General features: G+C 49.1%; 3 protein-coding genes across 4 annotated transcripts in view; 1 reads left to right on the forward strand and 2 right to left on the reverse strand.

Annotated features, from left to right (window-relative positions):
* Positions 1 to 226: 226 nt before the first annotated feature.
* UBB (ubiquitin B) lies at positions 227 to 2,500 on the reverse strand. Of its 2 annotated transcripts, none has more exons than XM_054084837.1 (2): positions 2,482 to 2,500; positions 227 to 1,762 (listed from the first exon to the last, which is right to left on the reverse strand). In XM_054084837.1, the coding sequence occupies exon 2, from the start codon at positions 1,754 to 1,756 to the stop codon at positions 383 to 385; it is 1,374 nt and encodes a 457-aa protein (XP_053940812.1). In that variant the 5' UTR covers positions 1,757 to 1,762; positions 2,482 to 2,500; the 3' UTR covers positions 227 to 382. The 2 variants fall into 2 exon arrangements, with proteins under 2 accessions (XP_053940812.1, XP_053940811.1); XM_054084836.1 differs by lacking the exon at positions 2,482 to 2,500 and adding an exon at positions 2,285 to 2,439.
* Positions 2,501 to 3,029: 529 nt separating this feature from the next.
* PIGL (phosphatidylinositol glycan anchor biosynthesis class L) overlaps positions 3,030 to 17,747 on the reverse strand; it is a 70,252-nt gene continuing 55,534 nt past the window's right edge. Inside the window, exons 7-10 of the mRNA XM_054084840.1 lie at positions 16,010 to 16,902; positions 6,859 to 7,023; positions 4,843 to 4,938; positions 3,030 to 3,703 (exon numbers count right to left, since the gene is read on the reverse strand). Coding sequence (XP_053940815.1) covers positions 16,804 to 16,902 — 99 coding nt within the window. The 3' untranslated portion in view covers positions 3,030 to 3,703; positions 4,843 to 4,938; positions 6,859 to 7,023; positions 16,010 to 16,803. The remainder of the gene's footprint in view (positions 3,704 to 4,842; positions 4,939 to 6,858; positions 7,024 to 16,009; positions 16,903 to 17,747) is intronic.
* Positions 10,795 to 16,011, forward strand: CENPV (centromere protein V). The gene is made up of 5 exons (XM_054084841.1): positions 10,795 to 11,003; positions 13,370 to 13,468; positions 14,296 to 14,365; positions 14,756 to 14,870; positions 15,218 to 16,011. Exons 1-5 carry the CDS (start codon positions 10,819 to 10,821, stop codon positions 15,340 to 15,342), a joined length of 594 nt encoding a protein of 197 aa, XP_053940816.1. The 5' UTR covers positions 10,795 to 10,818; the 3' UTR covers positions 15,343 to 16,011.

The raw sequence follows: 17,747 nt of genomic DNA on the forward strand, positions 1-17,747 counted from the left end.
GCTTTAGCAGAACTCCTCTCCTTCCTGGGAACAGCTGCGCTAAACTCTAGGAAGAAGAAATAACATGGCATTAGCGCTTGAATTAAGACTTTAATCCAGATCTGTTTTATCCACAACTTCCTCATTACACACACAAAGAGGCTTAAATTACCACAGAGGACAACTTATAAGCAGGTCACTTAAATACACCTGTTCTACCCCCTTGAACTGAGACAGACAGCAAGAGTGATGTGCAACGGAAAACTTTATTAGCATTTCACAAACAGTTTTTCAGCAGGTACTTAAGCTTGAGTTAACTTTGCATTTAATTTAAGACATGAAAGAACTACAGTGCAAACACATGTGGTGACAGCAATCTTGTCAAGCAAGATGCGCAACAACTTTAACAGCCACCACGCAGGCGCAGGACAAGGTGGAGGGTGGATTCCTTCTGGATGTTGTAATCGGAGAGGGTGCGCCCATCTTCCAGCTGCTTCCCGGCAAAGATCAGCCTCTGCTGGTCAGGGGGGATCCCCTCCTTGTCCTGGATCTTGGCCTTCACATTCTCGATGGTGTCACTGGGTTCCACCTCAAGGGTGATGGTCTTGCCTGTCAGGGTCTTCACAAAGATCTGCATGCCACCACGCAGGCGCAGGACAAGGTGAAGGGTGGATTCCTTCTGGATGTTGTAGTCAGACAGGGTGCGTCCATCTTCCAGTTGCTTGCCGGCAAAGATCAGCCTCTGCTGATCGGGAGGAATGCCTTCCTTGTCCTGGATCTTGGCCTTCACATTCTCGATGGTGTCACTGGGTTCCACCTCAAGAGTGATGGTCTTGCCAGTCAGGGTCTTCACGAAGATTTGCATGCCACCACGCAGGCGCAGGACAAGATGGAGGGTGGATTCCTTCTGGATGTTGTAGTCAGACAGGGTGCGCCCGTCTTCCAGCTGCTTGCCGGCAAAGATCAACCTCTGCTGGTCAGGAGGGATCCCCTCCTTGTCCTGGATCTTGGCCTTCACATTCTCGATGGTGTCACTGGGTTCCACCTCAAGAGTGATGGTCTTGCCAGTCAGGGTCTTCACAAAGATCTGCATGCCACCACGCAGGCGGAGGACAAGGTGGAGGGTGGATTCCTTCTGGATGTTGTAATCGGAGAGGGTGCGCCCATCTTCCAGCTGCTTCCCAGCAAAGATCAGCCTCTGCTGGTCAGGGGGGATCCCCTCCTTGTCCTGGATCTTGGCCTTCACATTCTCGATGGTGTCACTGGGTTCCACCTCAAGGGTGATGGTCTTGCCTGTCAGGGTCTTCACGAAGATTTGCATGCCACCACGCAGGCGCAGGACAAGGTGGAGGGTGGATTCCTTCTGGATGTTGTAATCAGACAAGGTGCGTCCATCCTCCAGCTGCTTGCCGGCAAAGATCAGCCTCTGCTGGTCAGGGGGGATCCCCTCCTTGTCCTGGATCTTGGCCTTCACATTCTCAATGGTGTCACTGGGCTCCACCTCAAGGGTGATAGTCTTGCCTGTCAGGGTCTTCACAAAGATCTGCATGCCACCACGCAGGCGCAGGACAAGATGGAGGGTGGATTCCTTCTGGATGTTGTAGTCAGACAGGGTGCGCCCGTCTTCCAGCTGCTTGCCGGCAAAGATCAGCCTCTGCTGATCGGGAGGAATGCCTTCCTTGTCCTGGATCTTGGCCTTCACGTTCTCGATGGTGTCACTGGGCTCCACCTCGAGAGTGATGGTCTTGCCAGTCAGGGTCTTCACAAAGATCTGCATCTTGATCTACAAAACATAAAGGCATTTCGCGTTTAGCTGCGTAATTGAACACAGCCTCTAATGATTCTTAAACCTATTCAAGATGCTATTTCACCCTTTCTAAATACCATCTAAGCTTTTATTTTCTGTTTTTCCACTGAATTTTCCCACAATCGTTCTTTGAAACTTTTTTTGGTATCTGAACTCCGGCTTCCGGCTCGAAACGCGTCACAGCGCCACCGGCTCGGGCCTCGGCTCCTCCCGCCCCCACAGCCCCGCTCCCCCTTCTCCCGCGCGGGGGAGCGCAGCCCTCCCCCCCCACCTCCCACCCTTTGTAGAAAGAATAACTACTCCGCGCACCCCTCCCAATACCCCCCCCGCCACCTCCTCCGCTCCAACGGACACCGCTCTGAACGAAACTGCGCAATCCCTTCCCTCCTCGCCCGCAGCGAAAACCGCCGCCTGACCGGCACCTCCTCACAGAAAAGTCTCCCCCCGTGTTCTTCCCCCCACAACCCCCGCGCCCCTCTCCGCCCCCACCGCACTCACATCGTCGGCCCCAAACGCTGCTGCTCAACAGCTCCAAATAACGTATTACTCTGCGGCTGCTGTAATGCGCGCAATAACGCAGCGCGCCCCTATATATAGGATACTGGCCGTACAGGCCACGCCCCCTCAAACTGACGTGTCCCTCCGCCTATCAAAATAGTTCCTAGGAAACGATCACCCCTCTGAAAGATACTCGCCTTCCTCCGCCTCCAATACTTCTCCCAGGAAGCAAAAGGGGTCCTGGAGTCTCAGTGTAGGGCACCAAACGCCTAAAAATGTGGTTATTTCTGAAGGCGCGGATGGATCTGGATGTGCGGTGAGACGGCTCGTGGGAGGGACGGGGAGTTGGGCGTTGATTGGTGCAGCGGTGAAAAGAGTGCGCTCTGATTGGTTCATCCGGGGGAAGCGAGACGAGGAAAGCTCTGGAAGGTTCGGGGCTGCTGAGCGCTGATTGGTGGGTGGTGAGGTCAGCGCTGTTGCTAGGGCGGAGCCGGCCGGCAGGGGCAGATTTCGGCTGGGGGGGAGGGAGGAGGGGGTTGGGGATGATGGGGATGATGGGGATGATGGGGATGGGGATGGGGATGGGGATGATGGGGATGGGGATGGGGATGGGGATGATGGGGATGGGGATGATGGGGATGGGGATGATGGGGATGGGGATGAAGATGATGGGGATGGAGATGGAGATGGGGATGGGAATGGGGATGGGGATGGGGGGAGGGGGGAGGATGGGTATGGGGATAGGGGGAGAGGAGAAGGAGGAGGATGGGGATGGGGATGGAGATGGAGATGGGGAATAGGACAAGGATGGGAATGGGGACGGAAAGAGGCTTGAGGAAGAGGGAAAAAGTTAGGGTTGGGGATGAGGATGGAAATGGGTACAGGGATGGGGATAGCGATGGCTCTGGTTCTACTTCAGTTTGTTTAGCCCCTGTTTCATCCCCGAGCAGTGCTTATGGAAGAGCCCAGCCCAGTGTGGGGGATGAGCACCCCAGAGAAAGGTGGGTTGCCCTTGCTGAGGCGCAGAGCCAGCAGCACATCAAGCGCCCCCTACCCTGGGGCACTTAGGGCAGAGCCTGGGACAGTCTGTAGGGCTGGTTCTATCGTATGGCTGTGAGGAAAAGCTGGGAAGAGCAGAACTGAGCTAACAAAGCCAAAAAAGGTGTTGGTTAGGAATGTGGCGAGCGTTGGTGCCTGGGTGTCATGCTTGCCGTGGGCTAAGCGTGCCCCTGGTCCTGCGGCCCCTTGTCCTGAGCAGCCCTTGGAGCCGCTTCACCCCGCTGACAACACAGTTCTTTAATGTGAGGTTGCAAAACAGCCGCTGTGATGAAATGCTGACATTTGAAATTCAAGTGGCTGTTTACTTGCCTCCAGACCAGGAAGCGTTGATCAGGTTATGAAGCAACTTCCTTCTGTGAACTGATGTGGAAATGTGCTTTGCATTAATTAAGCTTCATTATACCTCTCAAACTGACTATTAAATCATATTATTGCTCAGTCTATGAGCAGCCTGATCCAGAGGGGTTGGAATTGCGTGGGCTTTAAGGTCCTTTCCAGCCCAAACCATTCTATGATTCTGTATCTGGAGTACACACAATCCAAAGTGGGTTTTGTGTGGTAGTTCTATCACCTTCAGTAAAGGCAGATGAACTCGCTGTTAAATCCTCCACTCACAAAGCACAAGCATACACGTGAAACGCAGGATTCGGGACAAAGCTAGTCTAGTTCCCTTTCAAAACAGCAACAAAAAAGTAAAGAACAAAAACCCAAACCCACTAAAAACTCCAACAACAACAAAACCCTTTTGCTTTCCTTTCTCCTGACAGGGTTTGTGTCTGCCAGCACCTCCTGGTTTACAGTAAAAAGGAGACAAGTCATCCCAACAATAATTACTCACAATGTAACAACAGGAAGAGAGCAAAATGTTAACGAGAAAGTTCAGAGATGGCTCCATGGCAATGGCCGACCTTGTAAATGTTACTCAGCTACATAAATTTGGGGGAAAAGGCAGATTTAAGCAATATCACATTTGTTTTCTTTATGCTGCCGGTTTTGCTCACTGTTTCCAGTAGGTTCGTTTTGTTTGCACGGTGCCAGGGTGAGTAAATGTTTGCTCCAAGGCTGGCCTGTGTGTGCTGTACATGCCCGGCACCGCTCCAAGAACTGTTCCCCCAGCCAAACAATATCATGGAGTCCTGAGATGAAGGCCATGAGTAACTAATATTTACAATGTGAAAGGCCATATCTCTTAAGGTGGAGATTAACCACAGGCTGATCTAAAAATTGGCCTGTGTTTGAGCACATCAAACTTGTATTAAGGATTTTAGTGTGCCTGGCTGGTTTTTATGTCCCTTTAGATGGAGGACAAATTTCTGTCTTTTTCTCCTGTCTAGTAAACCAGAAAACACAGGAGCCTTCTCTTGTTTTTTCTTAAGTATGGCTAAATCCTCTGACTGATCTGCTTTCACTATTGTTCATTTCCTGTTTAAGCATTCAAATCAACAGATCAGAATAAAGTCCCAACAAGATGGGTCTGCCCGTCTTTATTCCCTCAATACCTTGTTGATAATGGCTCCTGAAAAATTCATTCTTCAAGGACATGACGTTAGCCAAAGCAAGCGCAGGCAGCAACATGCTGACATCGAATGCAGACTCTGTTTTAGAAACAGTTATGGATTAAATTCATGAATTCTGTGCAAAAAAAGCCTCATTATTTTCCTCAGTTATCCCTCTGTCAATAGAGAAACAGGAGAGTGGGGCTTTGGGCCCTCAGCTCCAGGGCCTAGCAGAATTACACTAATCCCCATAGCCTGCGGGCAGGGGACCCTACGCAGGCCACCAATTAGCATTCTGCAGCCTCTGCTGATTGGATCCATTTAATTCTCCTAACTATTAATCTTCCACAGCCATCTGCATGCCTGCACAGAGCCCACCTCTTTTGTTTCCAGGGTGGGGGTGGGCTGAATATGGAAAGCTTCTTAAATACCTCTTTTCCTGTCCCTTGGCTTTTACTGTGCAGTAAATTTGTGCCCTGACTGTTACACGCTTCATTTCTGCACAGATTCTTTATACTAACTCAATGATAATTATTTTCAAGTTGAAAGGTACTTCTTTTTAAAGTGAGAATGCAATACCGCGGGCCAGATTCTGCCTTGTTTTCACACGTTATGGGTACAGAACAGTCTCCCAAGCTGGAGGATAGGGCTTAATTTAATTGAATTTCAGATTTACCTCAGAATTTCTTTAGAGAAATATTTTTCTACCTGAATTTGCTACAAAGGAGATCTGTGTATTCTTAAATGGTGCAGTAACTGTGGTGGTTGTACAAAGCATATGTGTTTGACCTAGATACTGCTCTTCCTCCAGCAGCTCTTGGTGAGTAAGAGTCATCAAGCAGCTGACTGTGAACTGTATATAAATAAATGCAAAGCTGAACAAAACAGAAATCTGTATCTTGTGACTGGCCTGACTGCACAGGTGGTTCCAGCCTTTGCCAGGGCATGGGATCTACAGTTGGGAACACATATTCCTTTCCAAGTGGTTTCAAAAGTAGGTCATTGGGCAGTAGTACAAAGCAACTCGCTTTCCAAAGAAAAGAATCTGGAGTCAAAGAAATGTTTCCAATGAATCTGTACGTTCCAGAACACAATTTGGGGCTGTTTTTCATGTACGCTAATGTCCTAGCAACAGCATGTCGTTTCTACATCAGCAATGGCAAATGAAGCAATCTGTTTATCTTTAGTCACACGGGTTTAACTTTGGACAGCCAGCCAGTCAGGCGATTGGAGTGTGTGTAGCAAGTTCAGGATTGTTCTTTTTTGCAGATAAAAACAGAGCTACTTGCCACAGGGAAAAAGCAATGTATATTCCTAGCTCATCACTCCTTCCTACCTCAGGTGTCTCTCACTCTATGACACCGGATAATTAATGTTTACATATTTACAGTTGTGGAGATAAATATTTTCTCCCCAAACCTGTAGCACTGCAGTAAGGCCCGGCCTTTGCTGAACTTCCAGCCACAAAACAAACAGAGTGACGGCATGTTCCTGCTTGTCCCTGTACTGCTGAGCTCGAGGGTTACAAAAATAGTGAGTCACAAGTCAAAGTGCTGTGAGAGTGACTGTAATGCTATGAGATTACCAAAAAAAGACAACTATCTGAGTTTTGGTTTTTAAGCTGTATGCTAAAAATATCTTAAATAAATAAAATTTTTAGTAAGCTACCAACTTCAGAAGCTGACAGCTTAAGAAAAACAGATATCCAAGTTTGTAGTAAAGAGGAAAATTAGACATAGTCCTCTGTCTCCCTGTTCATTTAAAGCATATTTTGACTTCACAGGGCACATGGGATACAGCTTTAAAATCCGTGCTGCCACGATAAACAGGCTTGGGCACTTTATATGCTCCAGAGGAACATGTGGCAATTCACTCTGCTTCTCATGTAAGGGTACCTCAAAAGGGCATTTTATAAATGCCCATTTATAAAGACACTATCAGCCTAAAATCACAGGTTTGTGTCTGCATGTTATCCCAGGGAAAGCAAAAAGTAATAACTAGGTCTATTCTAAAAATTACTTGTCTGCATCTTTTCAGTCTGCCTCCTGCCTATGAGTCTTTTGGATCCGATCCAAGCTGCACTGCAGTGAAGGAGCTCTCTTTGTTCACGCTCTCTCTGCCGCGGCTGAGCCCATTTAACATGTGGCTTCTGGGGTGAGGTTTTTCAGCAGGATAGCAAAATACCTTGAAGAAACAGAAAGAAGAAATAAATGCTAAACTGCTTGTTAGTTGTTACTAATACGTTTCAATAGAACCTCTCCAACCGAACAAAGCCAAATACTGTCAAGGCCATTCTGAACAGCCTTCATCCATTGGCCTAGAGATGATGATCCTCGATTTTGCCTTCAGATCCGGCCTGGATCCCTTGATGCTGAGGAGAATGTCTGGAATACTTCCCTGCCCACAACAATAAGACTAAATCCAAGCGCTGACATTTTTCTCCCCTGCACAAGCTATGTAGTTTTAACCACCTCAGTTCTTTTAAGTGCAGTGTCAGCTATTACACTGCTTCCAGTTCCCTGCTTATGAGATGAAAAGCATCCATAGTTCCTAATTCTCTTTAACCCTCAGACATGGAGCTACTTTCAGTGCTGCTTCTGTGACGGAAACACCCTTACAGACAGAAATTCAATGCGGGCTGCAAGCCAGGTCTGCAGAGCTGAGTCATTGTTACACAAGCAGAGCTGAGATGGCAAACACCTTTGTACTTTAACGTTAATAAACATCAGCTGTTGAACTTTGGAATATCACAAGACACCTAAAGGAAGCAAACAGGGATTTACTGGACTTTTCCTCTTGACCATCCCATCATTTTTCTGAGTAATTCTTATATTAAAGCTGATTATTTATGTGAGACTCAGTTTGGACTTCTAAGTGTCCTTTGTAATAAAACATGAAATGAATGAAAAAGGAGAATTTCTTTGCTGTAACCTTCTGAAACAAAACTACATTTTGTTCTTCCAGTTTTGCCTTCCTATTCTGTATCCTGAAGCATCACAGGGGAACAGAATTTAGCTTCTCAAAACGCTGTCTGCATTTAAAACATGCTGACCTAGTGGTGGAGGGACACAGAGTGACAGATTTCCAGACAACACATGGACTGCGTACTCCGGTTTTCTCTCTGGAACTGCTTTTTGAGAGCACACAGGTGCTGATGTCTCCTTGTCTGGCGGAGAGGAGGACATTTGTGTGGACTGCTGGCTAATCAGCTCCTAAAATACATACTGGCTTTCAGTTTAGTGCAGTTAACTGGTTTTAGAAAAGGACAGACCAGGTGGGCTGAAACCTGCAGCTGCTGCTGGCTGTATCCCGCGCCGAAGGCAAATGAATCCATGCTGCAAACTGCACAGGCTCCGCTTCAGTGCGTGGTCTCCAGTTTCACCTTTGACTTTTCCTCCAAAAAATATAAGGTGACTAACACAAAATCTGGTGTGACTAACGGTCTGGGAGCGGCTCAGATCAGGAGCTACAGGCAAATGTGCTGGCATGGGCTGGGATTTGTCCCAGTCGGTGTATTAAAATGGTTCCATTAGGATGAGTACAGAGGTTCACATGAGGAATAACAGGAAATGGCAACTCAGTGCCCCTTCCTCTCATCAGAGAGGAGAGCTGCTGACCCACAGGATCGTTATGCGAGTCTTGGTATGTGCCATCTCAGGAGGCAGCCTACACACTGCAGTCACACGTTTTTAAAGCTGTTTTCCAGACCAGAGAGTGCTGTTTCATCCTTGTCCGGTTGCTTTGCTATATTCCTGGCTGAGAATTCCCTTTGGTGCCTCTTCCATCCCACAACAGACTGTCAGCTCATTTACATCTTTACCTGTTCCCCTTCTTGAGAAAAGCAAAGTCCTGTTGGAAACACAAATTCTTGATTATAACGCAAACAAAAGGCTGCCTATGGAAGCGGTTGAGTTACCATCCTTGGAGGTATTTAAAAATCGCGTGGACGTGGCACTTAGGAACACAGTTGAGTGGTGGACTTGGCAGTGTGAGGGTTACAGTTGGACTCCATGATCTTAAAGGTCTTTTCCAACCTACGTGATTCTGCGATTCTGTGAAAATAAATTTCCAGTCCTGCAACAATGGGCACAAAGATTTGTCCCTAGAGTGATATTTTCTTTTCCCCAACCTAACCAAACATGACTTGGAGTTTTGTACTTCTCTCCTGCTTTGGACAGCTTTACTTGAGAAAGAGCATTGTCTTTCAGATGTTCAAGAATAACCTTTTCTAAGGTGTTTACCGCTTTGTGCTTTCACATTTTCTTAAGCTTTATTTTGAGGGGAGAGGGAGGGTAAAAAAAAATGGCATGTATTATCTTAATTGTTTTCCTTTTTAAGACTTTGGTGACAGAATTTGTGAAAAGTTGTCTGCTGGGAATTGTGTATAAACCCATTTCTCTGCGAGGTTGAGCTAATGATTTCAGACTTCAGGCAGCACTAAATGCACTTCGGAAGGCGCATCCCGACACACTGCAGTATCCTTAAAGAGCAGTCTTGTTTCCTAATGAGGGTGGGTGCATAGCAGAGATGTGAAGCAAACACTGCTAGTGACACCTTGAGTCTGCAAAGCCCCTCGATATCCTGGAATGCCTGAAGCACCCTATGTTTGTAATTAAAGGAAAACCTCATGCTAATGCTTGTGGATGAGTGGCATTTCTGCCATTACAAGGGATTTTGCAAAGAAGAGGTAAGCCTGCTTTGGGACAAACCGGCTAACAGCACGAGGAGGGAATTTTCCATGATTTCCAGTTTTGCTCACTCCCAGTGCCCCTCCCCAATCCCTCTGCTGTCCCCATTACAGTTTGCACATGGAGACAGCGAAGCATTCTCTGTGATCCCACGGTTAACAGAGAGACACAGCCCAAGAACACCCCCAGATACCCCTGGGAAACACCAGGAACACCCTGGACACCCAGGAACGCTTCTGGACATCCCTGAGACACACTGGGAACATCCCAGACACCGGCTAGGACACCCTGGACATCCCTCAGACACTCAGAAACATCCTCAGCCCCAGACAGCCCCGGTCACCCCCAGGAACACCCCCTGACACCTCTGGACAACCCAGAACACCCTGAGATGCCCCCGGAGCTCTGTGGATACCCCTGGGAACACTCTCTGGACACCACCAGCCCCGAGACCTCCAGGACACCTCGGGATACCCAGGACAGCCTTGGCCACCCCCAGCACTGGACACCCCCAGTCACCCTTTGGAACAACCCTCAACACCTCCAGACACCATGGAACACTCCAGGACACCCCCGGACACTCCAGAATACCCGCAGACACCTAGGACACCCTGAACACCCCTAAGACACCTTGGGACATCCCTGGATGCCCTCAGACACCCTGGACACCTTCAGCCTTGGTCACCTCTGACACCCTTGGACACCTTGGGACATCCTGGACACCCTGAGCCCAGCACACTCCCAGATGCCCCTCAAACACCTTGGGACAGCCCTGGGCACCCTCAGACACCCTGGACACCCCCAGCCTCGGATACCCCTGGCACCCATGGACACCCTCAGCCACCCTGATACCCCTCAGCCACCCTTGGGATACCCCAGACATCCCTCAGACACTTTGGACACCCAGGACACTGCCAGCACCGGACACCCCCAGCCTTGGCCACCCTGGGGCACCTTGGACACCCCCAGCCCCGGACACCCCTCGGACACCTCGGAACACCCCGGACTCCCCCTGACCTGAGACATCGGACGCCCTAAGGACACGCCCTGGACACCCCCAGCCCCGGACACCCCCAGACCTGAGACATCGGACACCCTAAGGACACGCCCTGGACACCCCCAGCCCCGGACACCCCGCGGACACCCTGGACACCGCCAGCCTTGGCCACCCTGGACATCTTTGCACTCCCTGGGACACCCCCTGCCCCGGACACCCCCGGACACCCCAAGCCTCGCCCCCGGCGCTCGTTCCCTCCCCGCGGCGGCGCCCCCTGCTGGCGGCGGGCGGCACATGGGGCGCGCGGCGGGCAGAGCGCGGCGGCCCCGTCGCGGCGCGGGCGGGCGGTGCCCCGGGGGCGGGCGGGCAGAGCCCCCCGGTGCCTTCGACCTGGGGGCGCAGAGCGGGCGCTGGGCCGCCTTCCTGCAGCGGCACGGGCTGAGCGGCGAGGAGGCGGCGCGGCTGCTGCTGGACGCGTAGTGAGTACGGGAGGGGCGGCTCTGCCCGCAGCCCGCGCTGGGGGCTGTCACCGGCCCCGCTCATCACCGGCCCCGTTCATCACCGGCCCCGTTCATCACCGGCCCCACTCTCATCACCGGCCCCGTTCATCACCAGCCCCGTTCATCACCGGCCCCGTTCATCACCAGCCCCGTTCATCACCAGCCCCGTTCATCACCGGCCCCGTTCATCACCGGCCCCACTCTCATCACCGGCCCCGTTCATCACCAGCCCCGTTCATCACCAGCCCCGTTCATCACCGGCCCCGCTCATCACCGGCCCCGTTCATCACCGGCCCCATTCTCATCACTGGCCCCGTTCTCATCACCGGCCCCGTTCATCACCGGCCCCGCTCTCATCGCCGGTCCCGTTCTCATCACCGGCCCCGTTCTCATCGCCGGTCCCATTCTCATCGCCGGTCCCGTTCTCATCACCGGCCCCGTTCTCATCGCCGGTCCCATTCTCATCGCCGGTCCCGTTCTCATCACCGGCCCCGTTCATCACCGGCCCCACTCTCATCACCGGCCCCGTTCATCACCAGCCCCGTTCATCACCGGCCCCGTTCATCACCGGTCCCGCTCCTCACCGGCCCCGTTCATCACTGGTCCCGTTCATCACTGGCCCCGTTCTCATCACCGGCCCCGGTCCCATCACCGATCCCTTTCTCATCACCGGCCCCACTCATCACCGGCCCTGTTCTCCACCGGCCACACTTATGACCGACCCCGCTCATCACCGACCCCACTCTCAACACCGGCCCCACTCATCACCAGCCCCAGTGCCATAAACAACCCCATTCTCATAACTGGCCCCATTCTCATCACCGACCCCATTCTCATCACCGACCCCATTCTCATCACCGACCCCGTTCTCATCACTGGCCCTGTTCTCATCAGCAACTCCGCTCATCACCAACCCCTTTCTCATCACCCGCCCCATCCTCATCACCGGCCCCGCAGGGTGGGAGATGTGCCCCCTACATGTGTTTCTCTGTTCCCAGTGGGATCGCAGAGGATGCTCCGCTGTCCCAGCGTGTGAGGCGTGACGGGGTGGATGAGGGGGGACACCGGGAGCGAGCAGAACTGGAAATCGTGGGAAGTCCCCTCCTCGTGCTGTCTGTGCTGAAAGAAAGCAGGGTCACCTCTGCCCTGCTGAATCCCCTGTAATGGCAGAAATGCCACTCGTCCGCAAGCATTGGCTAAATGGCAAAAAGCAATGGCTTCAAATTGGAGGGGGAAGATTTAGAGTAGACATTAGGAAGAAATTCTTCATGGTGAGGGTGGGGAGGCCCTGGCACAGGTTGCCCAGGGAAGTTGTGGCTGCCCCATCCCTGGAGGTGTCTGAGGCCAGGCTGGATGGGGCTTGGAACAACTTGATCCAGTGGGAGGTGTCCCTGTCCATGGCACTGGGTTGGAACTGGATGGGCTTTAACGTCACTTCCAACCCAAACCATTCTATGATTCTATGATTAGCATGAGGATTTCCTTTAATTACAAACATATCAGGGACACATCAGGGTGAAAGTGGCTTTTGAGGCTGAAGCTCCCTGGTTTTTAGGGCTCTTCTATCAAAGACTCCCCTGGGGGCACGGTGAGGCTCATCTGCTGCACCTCCACCCCATTGTGAGCACACCTTTTCCCCAGCATCACCACTGGGCTGCAATAAGGAAAAGGTTTTTCCTTTGCATTTTGCATTTGCCCTAGCAGGGTGGTTCTCCCCAGTTGCTATGGAGATGCCCTTGGGGAGAGGGAGATGTACAAGCCCAGAAATTCCTTGACCATGAGGTTCTTCGGCAATTAAAAAGCAAAATAAAATGCTTTTCAAATATGCTGTGGAATCCACTTATCTCTGCTTTTCCTGGCTTTTAAATGGAGGAATATTAGCAGCTGTGGGAGAATGGTGGGAAAATCCAGTTCCCATCCAAGAAGGTTGTCTTGTGATGCTACCCCTCATTTCCATGCAGGGACAGTGCTGTGGCCTGGGTCAGCAGTTTGACCGGGACACCGGCAGGGGAGCTTTGCATGCCGAGTGTACTTCAGTTGAACAGTTGCTCTTCTTCCCCTTTCTCCACGTTAATTAAACCAGAAAAGCAGTTGCTGCAGAGGACAAAAGCCATTCTCTATCTCTCTCCGGGACATTTTAATAAAATTACACTCGAGTGGATACATTTTCTGGTGTTCTGCAATTGCTCAAAGCAGATTGTAGCATTCAGCCTTGAATCATGTAATAACATAATAGTCATGTAATAGCCTTAAATAAAGTAGTATTGAGCCTTGCTGTTTTCTTGCCCCCTCCAAAAAAAAAGAATTATGATCACAATACCTCTCTGTTGTTTCTCTCTCTCCAGTGAATACAAAGGTTTGGTCAAACACACGGGAGGCTGTCACTGCGGGGCTGTCCGTTTTGAGGTCTGGGCTTCAGCAGAGCTGCATGTTTTTAACTGCAAGTGAGTTTTTTTTGTTGTTCCCTGTTCTCATAGATAAATAGAAGCTCATATGCTTTTCCAATCAATGCCTTAGAGCTAAAAGAAGACAAAACTGCACAACATCCTCTGAGCTGTTTCCACAGGCTATAGCCCCAACTGTGTCTTAATCCTATGTGGGATCAGTAATACAGCAAATTCAGGTGCTGCCTCTCTGGGCAGGACTTCAGGTCTCACATCCATGCTCATACAGAAAGCGTCAGGAGAGATCTAACAAGTACCGGTGCTCAGCCATCTGCTTTACGTTTGCTCGAAGTGCAGTGTGCAGAAAGCATATCAATCCTTTTTTAACTTGGTCTTCTCTAACCACATGTGCTTCAAACTACAACACTGTGTGATTTCCATACTGATCCCCCTTTGCCTGCAACCAGTTTGCTTCTAGCTCACAGGTAAACTTCTGAACCTTACTTTCTTGTTTACAAGGTAATCAACTTTGGCAAAATTGGCAAAGTCTGGTCTGAAAGATTAAATAGATTTCTTAGGGCTAGAGTTTGTCCTTGATACGTCTGTTGAGAGTTATCTGTGTAGAAAAAAAATGGCACAGAATGTTTGGTGTAGGAGATTGCCTTATCGATAACTGTGCAGGGTCAGGCTGTTCCATGGGTGTTCTCAGCCAAACACTACTGATACCACAAGGGCACTTTTGCTGCTGACCTCTGTGATGATAACCTGTTTTAGGAGCTGTTTTAGCTGTCAGTGGAATTTCTGTCATCAAAAGGTCCACGCTAGATCTGATTGCTGTACCACAACTTGTTCCCTGCTTCTAGAAAGGTCTGCTTTTTCTTTTACAGTTGCAGCATTTGCACAAAGAAACAGAACAGACACTTCATTGTCCCCGCGTCGCGTTTCAAGCTACTGAAGGTAGAGTAAGAATGCAGTAAGAGAATGGCCATGAACACGAGCAGTACAATCCCAGTCCTCAAAGTTGCAAGTGGCAGCCAGTCTTCTCTCCTAAGTTTGTCTACGGCTGGTAGGGGGAAGTGGCTGAATTTTATGTAGTTTGGTGTAGGCATATTGGTGATCTTGGATGAGAGCTGATGTTGGAGTTCTTGCAGTTCTCAGGCTTGACTGTTATGGACATGTGTATACTTGTATACAAAGCACAGGGTTTCAGAAAAGGAGCATGAACTCTGTATCTCAAGTAAAGACATGAAGGTGGTATAAATTTTACATTTCTTAGCTATAAACCCATAGAAAGAAAGTAATACATCTATTTATGTGGAAAACTTACATTGCTTTCCATTTGTTTAGGGTGCTGATAACCTGACAACATACACCTTCAACACACACCGTGCCCAGCACACATTCTGCAAGACCTGTGGTGTACAGAGCTTTTATACTCCTCGTTCTAATCCAGATGGTTATGGTAGGTGTAAAGAGTAAGATGTGGTAACCAAAGCTTATCCACCAAGCAAACCTTGGATAAAGACTCCATTGGATGCTAACAGCAGTATATCTTGAGAGTTTGTTCCTAAAGTGCTAAACATTTGGAACTGCAGTATGAACCTGTAGCTCATCATAAGCAACAGTCATATCTATGACATTGGGGCTCCTGCTTCATGGCAGGTTTCTTATCTGGGCTCCTCAGCCTTGCAGCAACAGCTGGACTGAGCAGTTACCATTCCCTGGGATGCCCCATCCACAGATTCATGCAGGCACCTCCCACACTTTAGCTGTGAAAATCAGTTTTCTGTGTACTCTGTCTTTCCTCAGGAATAGCTCCCCATTGTCTGGATGACGGCACCGTGCAGGCCATTGTCACAGAGGATATCAATGGCAAGGAGTGGGAGAAGGCAGTGAAGGAGCATAAGACCATCAGAGACATGTCAAAACCCTGACACACCCCACCAAACAGCTGAACTTGCAGCACTGCCATGGAACTGTAATCTGGGCTTTCCTGGGTGAGAATCAGCCAAATCAGTCTCTACATTATTGTTATCTGATCTCTGTTTCTTAAATAAATTTCTCTATGCTGCCTGTCCCATTCATTTGTGACTTTCAGTTTTACCTCTGGTTCCATAAACCACGCCAGGGCTGCCGTTTTGGTACTTTGCCCTTAGCTGTGCTAAAGTTTGTATCAGAGTGAACAGAGCAAAGTACAAGGAAGAAAAATCTAATCTTTTCCTGTATGGATTTTTCCAAGGCATAGGCTTGGGCACTAACTCATTGCCAGGGAACAGAGTCCCACACTGTCATATTCTCACAACAATGGGCATGAACCTCAGTACAGCCAGGAACTCGCTTGTTATCTCCAGGAGGAGGATATGCTCACAGCAGCAGGTCAGGATCTGGCACTTTGGGCTCTGACCTTGACTATGTGATAACTAGTGGGTGTAGGTCCAGGGAAGGTGCCTCCTGTAGACATCAGCCCATATGAATTAGTGCAAAGGCCTCAGAAATGCTGAGTATTGCTGACTTTGCTCTATGATCCCACAGGAACCCAAATCATTAGTAAAATCTCTGCATAGGCTTAGAAATGAAACCACTGAAAGCTGCTTCACTTACCTTTAACATAAAGAGAGACGATCATTAACTCCTGCACTTGTCTTTTACATAAGAGGAACAGCTTTTTAAACATCTCTTGCACCTTCTGTCTCCACACATGTTCTGTAAAAGACCTAGTTACAGTCTGGGTCTCTCACACCTTATTCTTATGTACTGTTGACTCTTGTGAGTTGGCCTCGAGCCTTATGTTCTGAAGCAAGAAGAAATGCTTGTTCCATGAGGGACACTCTGCGAAGGTGGAGCCTGTAACACAATGTGTATGAAAGAAGCAGCAGGAGCAGCAAGCATCAGTGCAATTACAGAAATTTTTATGATTTCTGGTGTTTTATTCATAAGCTTTGGCTTTTAAAAGTTCTGACTGAATAAAACACATCTTGTGGTTCTGATTTTCTATGCGGAGATAGAATGATCTTTGAAAAGTTACTCCTGATATCTGGATTTTACAGAAGCAGTCCTTGCACCTACATCCTCTTGAGGAAAAAGTTTGTGCCTATCTTCTCTAATGCAGAATACTCCTGCATTTGCCTGTTTGTTAGGTAAATCCAAATTTATTATCCTATTTAAGCTTCTACAGTGAGAAAATAGAATGGCTGCAAACCCCTGTTCTTCTCAATGTACCAGGCAACAAGATATTCAGAAGGAAGTTCATACAGCCTGTTTTTTGTAGTCTTAATGCCACACAAAGAGAATCCTGTCCTCTTCAGCACCTAACAGGTGAGTTTTCCTTAGTCCTCAGTCTGGCACAGTCTTTTTGGCTCGTTCTTTTACTCCTGAGGTTGTGAGCAATGTCTTTTCTAGAGAAGGCGGAGTGAATTGATCACCATGTAACGTGAGAAAAGCATATAGATGTGGCGAAACCAGAGGAGCTGGCTGCGATGACACCGCATGGCTCTCTAAAAGAAAAAAATAATTGAGAAAGCATTACAAGAAGGTTTCAGACCTAATGTGAGGGCAATTTCCTAGGCCTCCTGTGAGCTTCACAGCCAGTTTATAGGACAGTCAGTTTTAAGTGAGTAGGGAAGAAATAGTGGGAGGTAGAAGGCTGACTACTCCGTGGGGCAAAACGGCAGGGAGAGGCCTGTCTGCCCCTGTGTGGCTTAAGTCGCCTGCCTGATGCTCAGAGGGGTCCTGCTAGAAAGGACTTTACCAGCTGCAGATCAGTGCCGTGACAGTTTCTTTGTCAGATATAACTCCTCCCGCCATGGGATCTCATGCCCGGCTGTTCACATGCTGGGGAAGTAGAAACCTGACAGGCGTGCATCTGAGAACACTTTGCACACTGCTTCCGATCACACATCGCCAGCTGAAACATAATCTATTTATAGTGCACCAGCTTAGAGGGGTCGGTTTTCAGAAACATGAAACACCAGGGAATATTGCCACCTTTATCAGAGCAGTTTCCATATGTAAGTCTATCTTTTAGCAGCCTCAAAAGCAGGAAAGTTCTGTAATTTGTGAATTAATGGCACTGTTTACTGGGCAAATATTTTTGTGCTATGGAAGGAGAGCTAACCAGTTTCTGATACAGGGAACTGTGGACTAAATGTGTGAGATCTCATGCAGCGAAATAGTTCAAAAAATACACAGTGGAGAAGGAAACTTGTAAAGAGCTTTGGACCACAAGCTCACAAGCTGTCTCCATCTGTAGTTAGAGCTATGATCCATTGGCCACTCACATGTTCAGAATATTATGCTGCATCCAGTCTTCTTTGAAATACATCCTACATCCTGGAAACAG

The sequence above is a fragment of the Cuculus canorus genome, chromosome 20 (assembly GCF_017976375.1).
Source record: "Cuculus canorus isolate bCucCan1 chromosome 20, bCucCan1.pri, whole genome shotgun sequence".
NCBI lineage: Eukaryota > Metazoa > Chordata > Aves > Cuculiformes > Cuculidae > Cuculus > Cuculus canorus.

Bases quoted from the DNA above. Each gene is read 5' to 3' on its own strand.
- UBB (XM_054084837.1), bottom strand. From the start codon at position 1,756: ATGCAGATCTTTGTGAAGACCCTGACTGGCAAGACCATCACTCTCGAG.
- CENPV (XM_054084841.1), top strand. From the start codon at position 10,819: ATGGGGCGCGCGGCGGGCAGAGCGCGGCGGCCCCGTCGCGGCGCGGGC. The intron at 13,469-14,295 runs GTGAGTTTTTTT...TTTCTTTTACAG, and splicing joins CTGCATGTTTTTAACTGCAA to TTGCAGCATTTGCACAAAGA. The intron at 14,366-14,755 runs GTAGAGTAAGAA...CCATTTGTTTAG, and splicing joins CGCGTTTCAAGCTACTGAAG to GGTGCTGATAACCTGACAAC.